At 44.2% G+C, this 17084-nt stretch overlaps 1 protein-coding gene across 8 annotated transcripts in view; it reads left to right on the top strand.

Moving 5' to 3' along the window:
• Positions 1 to 15579, top strand: part of ehbp1l1b (EH domain binding protein 1-like 1b) — a 55593-nt gene extending 40014 nt beyond the window's left edge. For 4 of the 8 annotated variants that reach the window (XM_036594487.1, XM_036594486.1, XM_036594485.1 and 1 more), the window contains 12 exons: positions 1363 to 2571; positions 4028 to 4274; positions 5134 to 5306; positions 6095 to 6143; positions 6226 to 6750; positions 7790 to 7832; positions 9189 to 9238; positions 9692 to 9812; positions 12237 to 12336; positions 12428 to 12501; positions 12915 to 13029; positions 14768 to 15579. In XM_036594487.1, coding sequence (XP_036450380.1) covers positions 1363 to 2571; positions 4028 to 4274; positions 5134 to 5306; positions 6095 to 6143; positions 6226 to 6750; positions 7790 to 7832; positions 9189 to 9238; positions 9692 to 9812; positions 12237 to 12336; positions 12428 to 12501; positions 12915 to 13029; positions 14768 to 14858 — 2797 coding nt within the window. In that variant the 3' untranslated portion in view covers positions 14859 to 15579. The remainder of the gene's footprint in view (positions 1 to 1362; positions 2572 to 4027; positions 4275 to 5133; positions 5307 to 6094; positions 6144 to 6225; positions 6751 to 7789; positions 7833 to 9188; positions 9239 to 9691; positions 9813 to 12236; positions 12337 to 12427; positions 12502 to 12914; positions 13030 to 14767) is intronic. The other 4 variants (XM_036594484.1, XM_036594482.1, XM_036594483.1 and 1 more) reach the window with 4 other exon arrangements.
• The last annotated feature ends 1505 nt before the right edge of the window (positions 15580 to 17084 follow it).

Here is a 17084-nt window from a genome sequence, read left to right as displayed (position 1 = left end):
ATGCATGTGATAAACGAATGTATTGCGCAACGTCCTGTCGGCTTCTCGTTCTGACAAGTTTCTACGTTTTCCTGTGCATTTTAGAAACTGTGGACGCTCCTGATGTTGAGACCGATTGTGTAAAATCGCTGAAGGGTTGTTGAGCATGTATTGCAGGAGTTCTTTGAATCTTTCACGCATGGTTGCTGGGCAGTGGCTTCCTGAGATGGAATTGCGCCATTTTGGCCTGCACAATCATTGAAGATGGTTTTGAAACTTTAGCTGCAAGCTGGAAAAAAGTTGCACAATGCATCACGCAAGAAGCATGTTCAGAGAACACGCAATTATTTTACCACAAGATACACAAATCATTAGCAGGTTGCAGGTTATAGCTTGTAAAAAATAGCATAAACACCTGTAGAGTTTTGGACAAAGTCTTACGGGCAGATGAGCTTACCTGCACTTAAAAATGGTGAATGATTGTTGGGTTTTGTTCTTCTTCGCTGATTTTGGTGAGGGGTTCCTGTGTTCCCCGCTCAGGAAGGGTGTTATTTCTGCCTTAAAAGACCTTGTGAAAAAGTGCATAAGTGCCAGTGGAGTTTTAGGCAAAGTCTTACGGGCAGATGAGCTTTACCTGCACCAGAGTGATAGATAGAGGAATTTGTAGATGAGGGATGATATAAAGGAACTCATCTAAAGCAAAGTACGTTGAATGTGCAGTGTGGTGTGTGAGCCTGTTTTGGTGAAGCCTCCAAACTCAGTGGAAGGAGATTTGTCTTGCAACAGGACAGTAACCCCAAGCATATTACTTAAACACGAGGTAATCAGGGTTAAAAAGTGAGCAAGTCAACCATCCAAAACTTCCTGAGGACGTATTTCACTTACGAAAGGAGAAAAGACAAAACAATCAGGAACTGAAAGTGGCTGCATCTGCAGGCCTGGCAGAGCATCTGTAGGGGGGATAACCAGCGTCTGTGGGTCATCAACCACAAATGATTTATAAGCGACTTCTACTAACCACAATTTGATTTAGGCTTGTCAGTTTCTTTCTTTTAGCCCCCAGTACTGAGAAGACTGTATAGAGGACTGGGATTCTCATATGGTTCCTCCAATATAAATGTACATACTCCCAAATTAAAGCTGATATTCTGCACTTTATCCTCCTGGCCTCATTGTTTCATTTCATTGTTTCCACTCCAGTGTGCTGAGGTACCCACGCAAAAGCACTGTCCATTTACCTGTAGGGCTGCTCTTCACATGCTTTGTGCTTAAAGTTTGCACCCATTTTGCCTTGGCTTTCAGAAAGTGGTGTTTGTTTAATATTGCTTGCGGTGTGCATGGTCATATTCTTCTCGTTCCTCACTGGTATCCTGTTTCTCACAGCCCAAAGGAATCACCTCTGGTAGAACCGGACCTTTCTCCTGTCCTGCCAGCTGCATTGGTCAGTACAAAGCTTGCAGCAATATCAGAAGAATCTCCAGCAGAGCAGCCCATTTCTCCACGAGCTGCCAATGTTCCATCCTTTCAAAGTGGAAAGAATGAGAGAACCCATCCAGTGCCTTCACAGGAAGTTGGCCCTCATGCTATGAAGCCTGTTTCAACTGGCAATGCTCCAGTTCCTCTACAGCGCAATAAAAAAAAAGATATTACCACAACGCCTGCCAAGGAGGAAAGCAAAAGTAAGGATGAGGACAACCTAAGGCAATTGAGCGTCTCCTCACCAGCGGAAGGCGCTGTTGAGGTTAGCATGGGTGTAACTGACAGAGGCACTGATAAAGAGAAGAAAGAGAGTTCCCTGATTGAGGCCACAGCTGCAGTAGTCACTAAAGCTGAAGAACAGCTAGAAGGTGTGAAAGTGAAGAGGGCGGTTGGCTCAGGAAAGGATGTCTCTCCAAGGAGGTCCGTGGTTGAGAAACCTCCTGAGCTTTTAAAAGAAGCTACTGAAGAACCTGCCGATGTTTTGGAAGAGGAAATCCTGCTGGAGAAGATTCGCCAAATGGCACAGGACACTGAAGACACTGAGGAAAAGAACGTTCCTGTTCCGGTTCCTCGTACCAGGAGGCGTCTCATTCCCTCTGAGTCTGACTTTGAACTCCCCCCAACTCCACCCCTTCAACTCAAGGCAGACACCACCACATGGTCCGATCTCTCTGTGGACCAGAATAAGCTTCCTGCTGCTGAAGTCACCGAAATACCAACATCGGCGACCTCTGTGGAAGCTGGTGTAGATGTTGCCAAGTTGAACACAAATGAAAAGAGGCAGTCTGAAAGCCTATCTGAGATTTTTCCAGCGACCACAGAGTCATCAGACAAGAATGTCTTGGGGGCCACAGTATCAGGGGATGACCAAGAGAAGGTCCTGGTGTCAGGAGATGATGATGAGGCTTCAGAAAGTCCAAAACAGTCCAAAGAAAATGTCCCCATAGAAGCAAATTCAGTAGCAGCTGAAATTGGCCTTCCACCCCTGACTGTTCCCACCAACCAGACAGAGGAAGCAGCAAACAGGGCTAGACCAGAGGAGCTTGATTTGAAGGTGAAAAACGAAGAGGCTCATATAGAAACACTGACAGCTTCTGCAGATCTGGATGATTTGTAAGTTTGAGTAAAGTCGTTCTGTGTTTTGTGCTCATTGTAGTCTTAACAGAAAATCCTGCTGCTGCCTCTTTACTAAACCTCAGAGTCGTTTGTTTGACTCGTGTGTGCTTTGGATGTTCTTTGAAACCTGTACCTTCTGTTGCTGGTGTTTGTGAAGCAGATTGATTTCCACAGCTGTCATGTCGCTATAACACAGGTTCACAGGTCATAAGATCTGCTTATGATGATCACTTTTGCTTTTATCTTTATCTCAGGAAGTGGCTCAATAAGAAATCTGTTCGCCAAAGAGGAAACAGCTTTGAATCAGCTCTAAATGTGGATCAGAATGTCTCGCCATGTCTGAAAACATGTTTGTTTTTGTGTGTTTGTCTGTGTTCCGTTTAAAGTAGTGATGCACCGATATACTGATGCCGATTTAATCATCTGATATTTTTCACATTCATATTTACTGATGCTTGAACTTTAAGAAATTGGAACTATATTAATGAGAATTAGCTTGAACAAAAATAACATTTCTAATATGAATGCAGTTAAATAAAATGCAGATATTTTATTGCAGTAATTCAGCGCCACCTAAACATTCTGCATCATTAAACACTGGCATGAAATATCATAAAATATAAACAATACTGATATGATTTTGATATAATTGGTTTTAAAGGGGAATTCCACCAATTCTTAGAAATCCACCCATAACTCAGTATTGATGTAATCAGAGAGATTCAGAGTGGTTTGGTGTGAAATGGTTCAGATGTCTTTACAGTGGTGGTGATAGGAACCAGGCGTCGCCATGACTACAACACAGATATAGACATTTTATTTACTATCCAGAACCACCAGTGAACCTACACGAGTCTTCTGAGTTTATATGGAATGTTGATGATGGAAAATAATACGTTGAAATAATACGTTTTCTTTGGGGACTATTTTGCCTCACAGCGCCCTGCATGTATCCCTCCACCATGAATGGAGTTTAAGTTCTCTAAACCATCATAAAACAGTGTCTCAGTCATCAGACAGTGAATTCATAACCATTTCATGTAGGAACTTTCTGTGAGGGAGCTTTTAGAGGTGGACGTCTGGTTCCTATCACCACCACTGTGAACAGTTCTGACTCGGTAGAGCAGAGTGTTTCACACCAAACCGCTCTGAACCACTCTGATTACATCTTAACCAATTAATTATGGACAAGTTTTGAAAAAGTTTTTACACCATTTTGCCTTTTTGTAAATTTTGAGGTTTCACTCACACCATATATTTTTTCAGATTAAACTGAAATAATTATTATTACTGTATCTTATTCTCATTAGTAGTATGTTAAGTAATGTTAAGGCGAAGACATTTAATTGCACTGAAACAGTGATGGAGTCCCACAGAGTGAAACTGCAAGTTAAATATTCCTCATCTGAGAATGTGCCGTAAACTCTAATGTCGATCACTCTCTCTCTCGCAGATCTAGAATGTCGCCAAAGGATTTATCTGGATCACCTGCCTCAGGAACTGCTGAAGCTGCATCTGCTGGACACGCTGAGGGTCAGCCTTCCACAGAGAGCCCACAGCTCCAGACTGACCCGACTGTAGAAACATCACCAGCTGTTCTGCCCCTCAAACGCAGCAAGAAGAAAACAGTCCCACCACCGGTGAGCCTGGAGGAGGTGAAGCCAGAAGAATCAGGAGGAGACGCACCAGCACCTGAGCAGGTGAGCATTACTGCAGTGTTTCTGTCCATAAATAGCCAGACACACTTTGTTAGTGAATTTTGCACTTTAACCCCTTAACAAGCCAACGTTTTATTACACACCTCTATAACCTAGGAATAGCTCCATTAGTTTGCACTGAAGTCCTTGTAGTTACTGAGTAATAAGCCTTAGTATGTAATAAATCTGGGGTCCTGTTACAGAAACTTTCTCTCTTTTAGTCTTAAGATCTTTTAGGTCAAGATTTTTCACAAATTTGTATTACGGAGGAAAATCTGATCTTATTTTAGGAATTTTATCTTGTCTTGCAGCATCTCCTCTCCAGTTGGGATATCTTAATGTACTTGATTCAAATCGACAATCAGCTGTCATGTCAGTTTCCTAGCAACCAACCATAAACACACAGCTGAAATGTAAACACAATCAGAATAATGTTAAAATGTGAGTTAAGCTGCTGTTACTGATGTAAAAAAGGTCAAACAGAACTAAAGTGTGATAAACTGTAAGTAGTGAATACTGTGAGAGCGCCCCCTGCTGTTTATCAGAGCGTCGCCGCTCCCCAGTTTCAGTCTCCGTTTCCCAAACGCTTTAGCCGAGCGCGCTAACGTTACTCCTCCTAATAAACAGACACACGTTCAGCTCCGCCTCCTCATTATTCACCACCATCACTGTAATATTTCATCATCAACATTAACACACGAAGGTGATCAGAGGGGCGGTGGAGATCGAGTCTGCAGCGTCTGAGATCATTAAAACGCAGAGTTAGAAGAAAATCATCTCTCTCTCTCTCTCTCTCTCTCTCTCTCTCTCTCTCTCTCTGTCTGTCTCTGTCTCTGTCTCTCTGCCCCCCACCCCTCCTCAGAGATCCTCTCCTCTCCCCAGTCCTGGTCTGGTGACCTCCAGCCAGTCTCTGCTGCAGTGGTGTCAGGAGATAACTAAGAACTACAAAGGTGTGAAGGTCACTAACTTCAACACTTCCTGGAGGAACGGCCTGGCGTTCTGCGCCATCCTGCACCACTTCCACCCCGACAAGATGTGAGTGATTTCACAGACCTGGAACGTTTTCCTGCTTTCATGGTTTTTCCTGTTGTTAATACTCTCAGAGCAGTTTGGGAAGAAAGTACCAGTAAAGCTGGGGCCATAAGCAGTGTTGAAAAAGGGATAAAATTATTGCTACATATCAGTTTATAATATTTATAACCACAGGAATTTTACAAAAGTACATGTTCACTGTATGTAGGTCAGTCCCCATTTAAGCCAGCGGGGGGCAACAAATCCTTACAGCCTTTTCACACCAAGTCAGAGTTACACAGACAAAACAAACGGGCTCGTCGTCGCTCACACTTCGTTCCCTTGTTTTAAGGCATGATGCAGCGTCAGGCTCCTGTTGAACTTTTTTTAGCAGAATGGGCTGGTAAACTTTGTTGCTGCTACTACTTGATGACTCCATTTCTTCCTCTGCATCTTCTCTTGTTCACAATGTTAAATAAAACAGTGCATTGGACTTGATGTGAAGCTTTCTGTGCGTTAAATCCATAAAAATCAGCAAAACATTAAACTATAATACTGTTACTGATGGAATTCCACTGTGAGCCTCACTGATGTGTATGTAAAACTGGGACTGGAGTCTTGGAAAAGTGGATCGGAGTGCACAGTGCTCATGGAAACAAAATGGAAAGAACAAATAAGATGATTTCTACTGATTTATTTAATGGCTGTTATGGATAATTAGCAGTAAATATTGGTGCCCCCAGCCATACATGTGAGTATTTATAAATTAATGTATAAATAAAGTCATTCTGTGTTCTGATGTTGTTTCTCAGTGATTTTGATGCGCTGCAGCCTCACGACATCAAGTTCAATAACAAGAAAGTGAGTAACGTTGTCCGTCTTTATCACTGAAGATTTTAATAAACGCTTCATTACAGAGTGAAAATGTTCCTATTGTGTTCAGGCGTTTGATGAGTTCGCTGCTCTTGGTATCTCTCGTCTGCTGGAGCCGTCCGACATGGTCCTGCTGTCCGTTCCTGACCGGCTGATCGTGATGACGTACTTGAGCCAGATCCGGACGCACTTCACCGGTCAGGAGCTCAGCGTGCTGCAGATCGAGCACAACAGCAGCCAGACCAGTTACGGCGTGGCGGAGCCACCCGGTGGTCCGGATGTGGATGCCGCCGCCCGATTCTGCGCCCAGCGGCTGCAGGCCGGAGCTCTGTCAGGGGAGGCCAATGGAACGCACGCGCAGGGGGAGAACGCAAAACCGAACGGAGGCCTGGTGCCCCCACCCAGGGCCAAACGGGTGGGCCGGGCAGAGGAGAAGAGGCCAGAGGCGGGGCAGACACCTGTGGCTCCGCCCCGGCCGAACGCGTCCAAGCTGAACCTGGGGCAGGTGAGGGACGCGGACCTGCTGAAGAAACACAGAGCACAGAGTAAAGGAGAATCGGGGGAGGAGCCTGACCATCAGGAGCAGCACAGCAAGGTCAGCGAGTCACAGTGACTCTGAGAGTCTGGACTTAGTACTGTCGTTTTCCTGTGACGTCTAATAGACGTAGGCGATGTGCCAAAAACATAATATCACAACACTTTTTCTGAGATCTGATAAGGTTGAAAAGACAAAGTAGAACCACATCAAAAAAACTGAAAAACTCAGAAAAACATTTCACACACTGCAGTAAATCCAATTAAACAGGATTAATTCAGCTCTTTTTAATCACACATGCAGTTGGGCAGTGTTTTGTGATGTAATTTATCATGTTGACAATAAATATCGTCATATTGCCCAGACCTAGATTACAGAGATGGACCCTATGACTATAATATAATACCACAATATTCTTACAGTGCATAATGTGCGTCACAATATTTATAATTTTTGCGATTTGATAAATTGAAAGAGACAAAAAAGAACCAGCTGTGCCACATTTAATAATTACCAACAAAAACAATGTAATCAATGCAATATTTCTTTCATTCAACACTTTTCAGCTGTTTCTGCCGTTTAATCTCAGAGTAGCTGCTGCGATTATTTGATATTGTCACTGTCACTGATACTGTAGCCTCCAACACGGTGACGTAAAAGGAGAGAGCAGAAACTTTTTTGGACAGCAAAGAAAACACAAATAGAAATATGTCACACACAGCTGTGCTTTAGTGTTACTCTGATTAAGCAAATCCTTAATAAGCTCTCACTGGTCTGATTAGTGAAGGACTAATTAATTAAGTTTGGTCCTAAGAAAAAGTCTCCGTCAGATTCATGACGTGTTCTTAAAGCGCAGAACCGTTCTCACCTTTGTGCTTTGGATTTATATTCTGTGCGGACTGGTTTGAGTTTTCTTTCTGCAAAACAAGTTTTCATCAAATTCAGATTGTGATAAAATTTCTCCTCTTCTGCTCAGAGACTGTAACGTCGTCTGAGATCGAAAGTTGATTATTTGCAGTTTCTCCTCCATGTCAGAGATGATTCATATAAACCTACAGCTCCTGTTCTGTCTGAGTGTCTTCTCTGTGTTTTTGGACAGCAGGTAAAAGCTGAGGAGTCTGGCGCCCCTGCAGGTCAATCCGGTAAACTACAGTGTCTTTATATCATCTTCATATCATCTCCAGTTTTAGGGATGAGCTGTAAAGCTTCACTGCAGTGAACATGTTGCCTTCCTATTCATCTGCTGTTCCTCTGCTATTCATCTGCTGTTCCTCTGCTGTTCATCTGCTGTTCCTCTGCTGTTCATCTGCTGTTCCTCTGCTATTCATCTGCTGTTCCTCTGCTATTCATCTGCTGTTCCTCTGCTGTTCATCTGCTGTTCCTCTGCTATTCATCTGCTGTTCCTCTGCTGTTCCCATTCTGTTCCCCTCCTGTTTCCTTCCTATTTCTCTCCTGTTCCTCTGCTGTTCATATCCTGTTCCTATGCTGTTCATATCCTGTTCCTCTGCTGTTCATATCCTGTTCCTATGCTGTTCATATCCTGTTCCTATGCTGTTACTCTGCTGTTCTCCTCCTGTTACTCTGCTGTTTTCCTCCTGTTCTCCTGCTGTTCCTCTCCTGTTTCTTTGCTGTACCTCAGCTGTTCCCCAGCTATTCCCCTGCTGTTTCTGTGCTGTTCCTCTCCTGTTTCTCTGCTGTTCCTCAGCTGTTGCTCTCTTGTTTTTCACCCGTTCTTCTCCTTTTCCTCTCCTGGTCCTCTTCTGTTCCTCTGCTGTTTCTCTGCCGTTCCTTTGCTGTTCCTTTCCTATTATTCTCCTTTTCCTCTACTGTTCCTCTGCTGTTCCTCTCCTGTTCCTCTGCTGTTTCTCTTCTGTTCCTCTCCTGTTATTCTCCTTTTCCTCTGCTGTTCCTCTCCTGTTCCTCTGCTGTTCCTCTCCTGTTATTCTCCTTTTCCTCTGCTGTTCCTCTCCTGTTCCTTTGCTGTTCCTCTCCTGTTCCTCTGCTGTTCCTCTCCTGTTATTCTGTTGTTCCTCTGTTGTTCCTCTGCTGTTCCTCTCCTGTTCCTCTGCTGTTCCTTTGCTGTTCCTCTCCTGTTATTCTGTTGTTCCTCTGTTGTTCCTCTGCTGTTCCTCTCCTGTTCCTTTGCTGTTCCTCTGCTGTTCCTTTGCTGTTCCTCTCCTGTTATTCTGTTGTGCCTCTGCTGTTCCTCTCCTGTTCCTCTGCTGTTCCTTTGCTGTTCCTCTCCTGTTATTCTGTTGTTCCTCTGTTGTTCCTCTGCTGTTCCTCTCCTGTTATTCTGTTGTTCCTCTGCTGTTTCTCTCCTGTTATTCTCCTTTTCCTCTGCTGTTCCTCTGCTGTTCCTCTCCTGTTCCTCTGCTGTTCCTTTGCCGTTCCTCTCCTGTTTCTCTGCTGTTCCTCTGAGCTTTGTTAGCTGTGTTTAACAGAATGGTTCTATCTCTCTTTCTGACTGGATGTTTATGTGAATGCTGTGTTTACAGAGGGCTGTGAGGTGGACAGTGGGTCCCGGCCAGCGGAGGAGGACAGTATGGTCAGTAGATCTTCAGTCTCTCTCTCTGACCTTCCTGTGTCTCTTCTCAGATTATTGTACTGTTTCTTTTTGCTAAATAGCGTCTGCACTTTCCTCTCTTCCTCTTCTGTGTTTGTGTTGTAATTACTGTCGCTGTGTTACTGTTACTCTCTCTCCCTCTCTCTCTCTCTCTCTCTCTCTGTTCTCGCTCTTTCTCTCTCTCTCTCCTCCCTCTCTCTTTCTCTCTCTCTCTCCCTCTCTCTTTCTCTCTCTCTCTCGCTCTGTTTGTGTTTTTATGTACTGCCTGTATGCTATTTGTATTTTTTATCTTTTTTATATATGTACTGTCCATACATTGTTTTTGTTTGTTCGTTGCTTTTATGTATTGTCTGTGTGCTGTTTGTTTGTTGTTTATGTACTGTCTGTGTGGTGTTTGTTTGTTGTTTATGTTCTGTCCGTGTTGTTTGTGGTCAGCGTCTGCAGGATACCAGTCAGTATGTTCTGAGCGAGCTTCAGGCTCTGGAGACGGAACAGAAACACATCGACAGCAGAGCCGCCGTGGTGGAGCAAAGACTGAGACGACTGATGGAGACGGGTGAGAGAGAGAGACACACACAGAGAGACAGAGAGAGAGAGAGAGAGAGAGAGAGAGAGAGATGGTGAGAAAGAGAGAGAGAGAGAGAATGATGGTGAGAGAGAGAGAGAGAGAGAGAGAGAGAGAGAGAGATGGTGAGAGAGAGAGAGAGGGAGAGAGATGGTGAGAGAGAGAGAGAGGGAGAGAGATGGTGAGAGAGGGAGAGAGAGAGATGGTGAGAGAGAGAGAGAGAGAGAGGGGGAGAGAGAGAGGGAGAGAGATGGTGAGGGAGAGAGAGAGAGAGAGAGAGAGGGGAGAGATGGTGAGAGAGGGAGAGAGAGAGATGGTGAGAGAGAGAGAGAGAGAGAGGGGGAGAGAGAGAGAGAGAGAGAGAGAGAGAGGGGGAGAGAGAGAGAGGGAGAGAGATGGTGAGAGAGAGAGAGAGAGAGAGATGGTGAGAGAGAGAGATGGTGAGAGAGAGAGAGAGGGGGAGAGAGAGAGAGATGGTGAGATGCAGAGAGACAGATTTTGGCCTCTTCCACTGCAGGGCCGGTTGGTTCTGAGCGCGGAGGGTAACTGTTCCAGTGACGTTTCCACACAGACACAGAACGCTTAAAAACCAGGCTCAGCCCGTTTTTTTGGCACGGTTAGTTAACCGGACTCAGGGCCGCAGAACCGTTCAGTGTGATGGCGCGACGGCGTAGCTATTCGCCGATTGGTTCTCTGTTTATGTCGGTATTATGCACCGTATCCTGCTGCGCTATTTCAAACCCGAAAACAGTCAGATAAGTTCAGTTCGTTCACTCAGACGGCTAATAAATGAAAGCAGTGCAGGATTTTAAACACACCATTCAATAAACATCAAAGCTTCAATCTGACACCAGTTTCTAGCTGCTCTGATGTCACAAGTATAGATGATAAAACCTTTAACAGCGAGAGTGAAGTCGACTGATCGGTGTTGGAGTGACAGAACGCTGAAGTCTGACCTGTTCTGTAGTGCTTTAAGCTGCAGCCTGCTAGGCTAAGCTAACACGAGTGCACTGTGCCTCCCACTGCAGTACCGGCTCGGTTCTAGCAAACTGATGATTAAAAACACCCTTTTAGAGGATAAAGACTGGTATCTGAGAGCGCAGCCTCGAATGACGGGTGTTGAAGCGACAGAAAGAAAAAAATAGAACTGTTCTGTGGAGATTTGAGCTGAACTCTGCTGGCGATGCTAACGCTAGTGTAGCTATCCGGCTACAGGTGAAACCCACCTAGCACTGTTTCAGTAACAGATCCTCAAATTACTCCCGTTTGGAGGATAAAGAACCTGAGAGCAGCCGAGAGACAGACCGGAGCTGGAGTGACAGACAGAACCAAACGTGTTTAGTGGTGGGTGGTGTGTGTAGCTGTTAGCCTGTTAGCGGTTAGCCACTCATTTGTGTAGTTTTCTTCTGATTTAGTGGTACAACAGAAAACAACAAGTAAAGCCACCGCTCACCACCGTTCACCACCGTTCACCACACGCCTTTTACAGTCTTAACAGATGATAACAGACTGGGTGTCTCACACTGTCGCACTGGTGTTTGCAGATTTTTCTGGGTGACTGAAATATTGGGGATCCACACTAAACGATTAGGGATCCCACACTACTCGACTTCTACGTAGTTGCTGAACCGAATGACTCACTGAACTCACTGAACTCGCATGAACTCTCTCGTTCTTCCGTTACTAGAAGTTGGAGCTGCTGCTGCTGTTTTCTCTGCCGTTTGCGCTGAAACAGTAAAGAAGCAGCAGGTAAACGTGTTTAATTGAGGATCATGGATTTAAAAATGTGATCCGTCGGTATTTTTAGAGTTTTAAATGTACAAAAACTCGATTGTGTTTTAAACTCAGCTCATTAAAAAGCTTCGCTCCACAGGAGAGAGACTTTTCACCATTTTTTTATTGTTTACTTGCTGTATTTTCCTCTTTCGTGCTCTCAGTTTTCATTGGCTGTTACAGGAGACTGTTCAGATTGAGTCGTTGACCAGTTTACGCTAGATTACACTCAGAGTCGGGTCGAAAAAATCAAGCATGTCTGATAAACTCTGACTGGTCTGAAACACAATCGGGAGGCAGTAAATCTGAGTCAGCGCCCCCACACTCTCTCTCCAACTGTTGACTCAGACTGGCCCAAACATCTGCAGACTGACCAGCTCAGACTCAGACTGAGAATCAGGGCTAAATCAGGGGTAAAAGTCATGTAGAGTAACCCCGACTTAACTGTTCTCACGAGTCTGAACCAGCGCAGAACGGCCCAGTACGGCCCTGAGAACCATTTGGCTCAACAGTGGAACAGAGGCCAGTGAGATGGTGAGATAGGTGATGGGTGCACATAACATAAACAGTGTAAAGGTTCTCTAAAGGACCTGCAGTGTTGACGCTCTGAGGACTGTGTGGAGGTTCTCTGCTGTTCTGCAGGCAGCGATCAAGACGAGGAGGAGAAGCTGATCCAGGAGTGGTTCACTCTGGTCAACAAGAAGAACGCTTTGATCCGCAGACAGGACTATCTGGAGCTTCTGTAAGAGCAGAACATTCTTACTGTCTGATTGTTGATCTGGACACTGACTGGACGATGGTGATGACGGTGGGTTTGTGTGGTGTTCCTGCAGGCAGGAGGAGCAGGATCTGGAGAGAAAATTCGAGCTGCTGACCAGAGAGCTGAGGGCCATGATGGCAATTGAAGGTACTGGTCAGGAGCTGCTCTGCACAGAAATGCCCCTTACACACTGTCCATCACTCGCCTGGGGACACTTAGGCTTCTGAAGTGTTTTTAAAGACCAGCTCAACCAAACGTGCTAACATAGCTAATAATGAATGGATGCTAGTAGCCACCGAGTGTCATGACGTCAGTTAGCACAGAGTTTATGACAAACTAAACCTGCAGAGGTTTTTCTGCTGAATTAAGAAATAATAGCAATAAACATGATTTTAATATACATACATACATCATCTAAACCGCTCATCCTTCTGGGTCGCGGTGGGGTGCTGGAGCCTATCCCAGCTCATATTTCAATATATATGCATAATATAATAATTTAGTTGATGGAGTTCCCCTTTAATGCCTGTGTGTGTGTGTGTGTGTGTGTGTGTGTGTAGAGTGGAAGAAGAGTCAGGCTCAGCAGCTCCGTGAGCAGCTCCTCCTGCAGGAGTTGGTCAGTCTGGTCAACCAGAGGGACGAGCTGGTCAGGGATATGGACGCCAAAGAGAGAGGGTGAGTCCAGCTCTACCTTCACACACTGGGGTGGGGGGGGTTCAGGGGGGGATGTCCTACACTAAAAAAGATGATTCTTCAGTGGTTCTTTAGTAAAGACTAAAGAACTATATGTGGTGTATATATCTATATAGAGGTTCTCTGCAGGGTGAAGTGGCTCTTCATATATGATAGAGAACGTGCCGTATGGTTCTATATGGAACCTTTTTTAAAATTGCTCCATACAGCACAAAAAAGGGTTCTTCTATCGTTACGATGTGAAGCTTATATCAATAGCAGAAGTTCAGAAAGTGATAAACACCACAACACTGTTTAGTTTGATGCAGTTATAATAATAATTATTGGTATTGATAAATAACTTTTATCTGGATATTGGAAAATATTGTGAGGGATGCGCGATGATATTGGAATCATACCTGTATCGTGTCTGATATTTCAGACTGCTGTGTTTACTGAAGTGTTTAGGTGGCGCTGAATTATTGCACGAAAATATCAACATTTTATTGATTTTACTGCATTAATAACCCTACACTAATCAATATTATGTTGCTGGATCAGCATTACAGAGGATGTTTATCCATCAGCATCAACAGAGATGTACGTAAAAACATTGTATTCTGGCGTCGGCGGCCCACGGTCCCCAGATCAGCGAGTCACTAATAAACGTGCTGTTCACTGTAACCTGAGTGCTGCAGTGTTTATGAGCTCTGACTGCAGTTTGTCTCAGCAAATCAGCACACGGGCGCTCCGCACAGTCGGAGAACGGTTCTGCTTCTACTGTACTAATCTTCATAGGTTCTTTAGTAAAGGCAGTGGTTGAATGCAGACCATTACAGCTCAAACAGCCGTGTCTGGTTCTCTGCATGGTTAAACTTTTGTAATATGGTTCCTTTAAAGAACCTTTCAAACAACGTCTATACAGCACAAAAAGGGTTCCACGATCATTACAGCTGAATTAAACGCATCATCTTACACAAATCATGTCATACTGTACACAAACATGCATTGTGTTTGTAAAAGAACAAACAGTTTGTTTTGATCAGGAAACATATGTAATAAATGTTAAGGTAGAAAGTTATTATGTAGTAATTATGTACGCAGAGGTACGTCTACATCAGGGGTCCCCAAACTCTTTATCTTGGGGGGGCCAGAGTGCAGTGTCTGTGGTGGGTCGAGGGTCAGAAAGACAAAACAAATACAAATATAGAAGGTTTTAAATCAGGATTTTGAGGCGGAAGGCAGGAAACCCCCTGGACAGACTGCCAGTCCATCGCAGGGCGGACAGACACTCACACCAATTTAGCATCACCATTTGGCCTGACTGCCTGTCTTTGGACTGTGGGAGGAAACTGGAGAACCCGGAGGAGAACGTTCAAACTCCACACAGAGAGGACCCTGGTCACCCGGCCCGGGGAACCGAACCCAGACCCTTCTTGCTGTAACAGCACCACCCACTGCACTGCGGTGCTGCCCACAGGATCATATATAATATTAAAATATGTTTGTTCTCTCATTGGCTGGGCGAGGAGAGGGGGGGGTTGGGGGGGTTAGGGTCACTTTGTGGTGGCCAAATCAGTGTCCTTATGGGCAGCTTTGGACAGTGTTGGTTTATAAATCATGATCCACACAGATTACATTAAACATTTCATAAACAAACAAACAAACAAACTCCAAGTGTTTTTGGCCTCTTTGTTTACGCAGCTGTGTAAACGCGCGTGTGTGTGTGTGTGTGTTGCAGCGCGGTGGAGGAGGACGCGCGGTTAGAACGCGGTCTGGAGCTCCGGCGCAGGAAATACAGCACCAGCAAGGACAAGTGTGTGCTGCAGTAAGGAACTGCAGGGCATTCTGGGATACACGCTGGAGGACCCGGTCAGGACCCGGTCACTAATACAGCACCGGACACCACAGTGCCTTTCGGAACCCCTCTCAGAGAGAAACCCGATCATCACCACCTTCAGGAGAACGTTCTTCAGCACTGAACATTAATCTGCACTCGGTTCTGCCGGAGAACCTGCTGGAGAACCTGCTGTGCAGCAATTAAACTGGAGCTGGTTGTGTTGTATTTTCTTGTTTTGCCAAAGACGGATCTGCGTGATGATCTGTAAACCAGCATCACTCAGCTCTGCGTTTATTGATTGTTAATCATGATCGATTGAGCTGATGAGTCTCTGCCGGACTTTGATGGTCAGTCGGTCAGTAACTGTTCAGATGAATGTATTTTGTCTTTCTTACGCGCCGCAGTGCCTTAAAGGTTTGACACCTTTGACTGACGATGTTCTGTGTGTTTTCTGATTTTGTTTGTTTATTTATGAATGTTTTATAGAGATATTTGAAAAAGATATATTTGATCACCTATATTCTTTATGATTTAACGCCTGATCACTGAGAGAGAGAGAGGTTAATGATGTTCTCTGTAAGTGGACTGGTCAGTTCTGCTGTTTCTGGCAGGCCTTAAAGGGGAACTCCACCAATTCCTGCATAATGAAATGGTTCAGATGTAAACAGAGCGGTTCAGAGGGGTTCAGAGTGGTTTGGTGTGAAACTTACCGAGTCAGAACTGTTCACAGTGGTGGTGATAGGAACCAGACGTCCACCTCTAAAAGCTCCCTCACAGAAAGTTCCTACATGAAATGGTTATGAATTCACTGCCTGATGACTGAGACACTGTTTTATGATAGTTTAGAGAACTTAAACTCCATTCATGGTGGAGGGATACATGCAGGGCGCTGTGAGGCAAAATAGTCCCCAAAGAAAACTTATTATTTCAGATTTTCCACTATTTTCATCATCAACATTCCATATAAACTCAGAAGACTCGTGTAGGTTCACTGGTGGTTCTGGATAGTAAATAAAATGTCTATATTTGTGTTGTAGTCATGGCGACGCCTGGTTCCTATCACCACCACTGTAAAGACATCTGAACCATTTCACACCAAACCTCTCTGAATCACTGATTACATCTCACACACCGAATTCTGAAAATGTGGTGGGGTTCCCCTTTATCCCGTGGTACTGTTTCCTCTGATCAGAGGTGACTGACAGTGTTTTCACCACCAGAAGGTTTTATTCAATAAAGTTTGATGCTGTTTGAACAGATTTTGTAGTTTCTGTTGATCTGATTTTAGACTGACCCTTTAAACGTCCAGGCTTACACTGTTAACTTAAAGGGACACTCCACCCAAAATTAGATATTTAACCATCTCTACATCTGCTGTAACGTGTCGGCTGCTCCTCCTCCAGCGGCGCTGCAGCGTCTCTAGAGTGACAGTTTACACTTTAAAGACTAAAACCACCTTCTGATGATGTATCTTGAAGGTGGGAGGAGCTTCTAAAATCTACAGCTGCTCTGGGTGGAGTTTTCAGGGCTGATTTGAAATATTTTTTTTGACTTGCTTAATAAATCACACTCATAAAAAAGGTTCCACAAAGGGTTCTTTGAGCTATGCCATAGATGAACCACTTCGAAGAAGTAGAATGTTTGAAAAAAAAAGATTTGTGAAGAACCTTTTAAAGGTTTAAAGAACCTTCGCCTAACATAAAGGTTCTACACTGACTTAAGGTTTCTTCCAAGAACCTTTATCTTGCGTGGACGTTCTTTAAACTTTAAAATTTACAACATTGGTTCTCTAAAGAACCTTCACACAATGTAAAGGTTCTATACCTATTTGAGGGTTCTTCCTAGAATCTTTACATTATGTGGAGGTTCTTTTAACTTTAAAAATAATTTTGAATCAGCGGTTCCCTAAAGAACCATGTTTGAGTGTAAAGAATCATTAAGGAGTTAAGGAACCTTTACACAATGTAAAGGTTCTACACCTATTTTAGGGTTCTTTCTTAAACTGTGGACATTACAATGTGGATGTTCTTTAACTTTAAACTTTTCTTCACACAGTCACATCTCAGTTACAACAATGGTTCTCTAAAGAACCTTCACACAATGTAAAGGTTCTGTACAATTTGAAGTGTTCTTCCTGGAAGCTTTACGTTGCATTGAGGTTCTTTTAAATTTTCTATTTAATCTTAAATCATTTAAAACGTCATCTACAGAAATGGTT

The sequence above is a fragment of the Colossoma macropomum genome, unplaced genomic scaffold (assembly GCF_904425465.1).
Source record: "Colossoma macropomum unplaced genomic scaffold, Colossoma_macropomum, whole genome shotgun sequence".
Classification (NCBI taxonomy): domain Eukaryota; kingdom Metazoa; phylum Chordata; class Actinopteri; order Characiformes; family Serrasalmidae; genus Colossoma; species Colossoma macropomum.
Note: the sequence above shows the minus strand (reverse complement) of the source record. Positions and strands in the feature narration are given on the sequence as shown.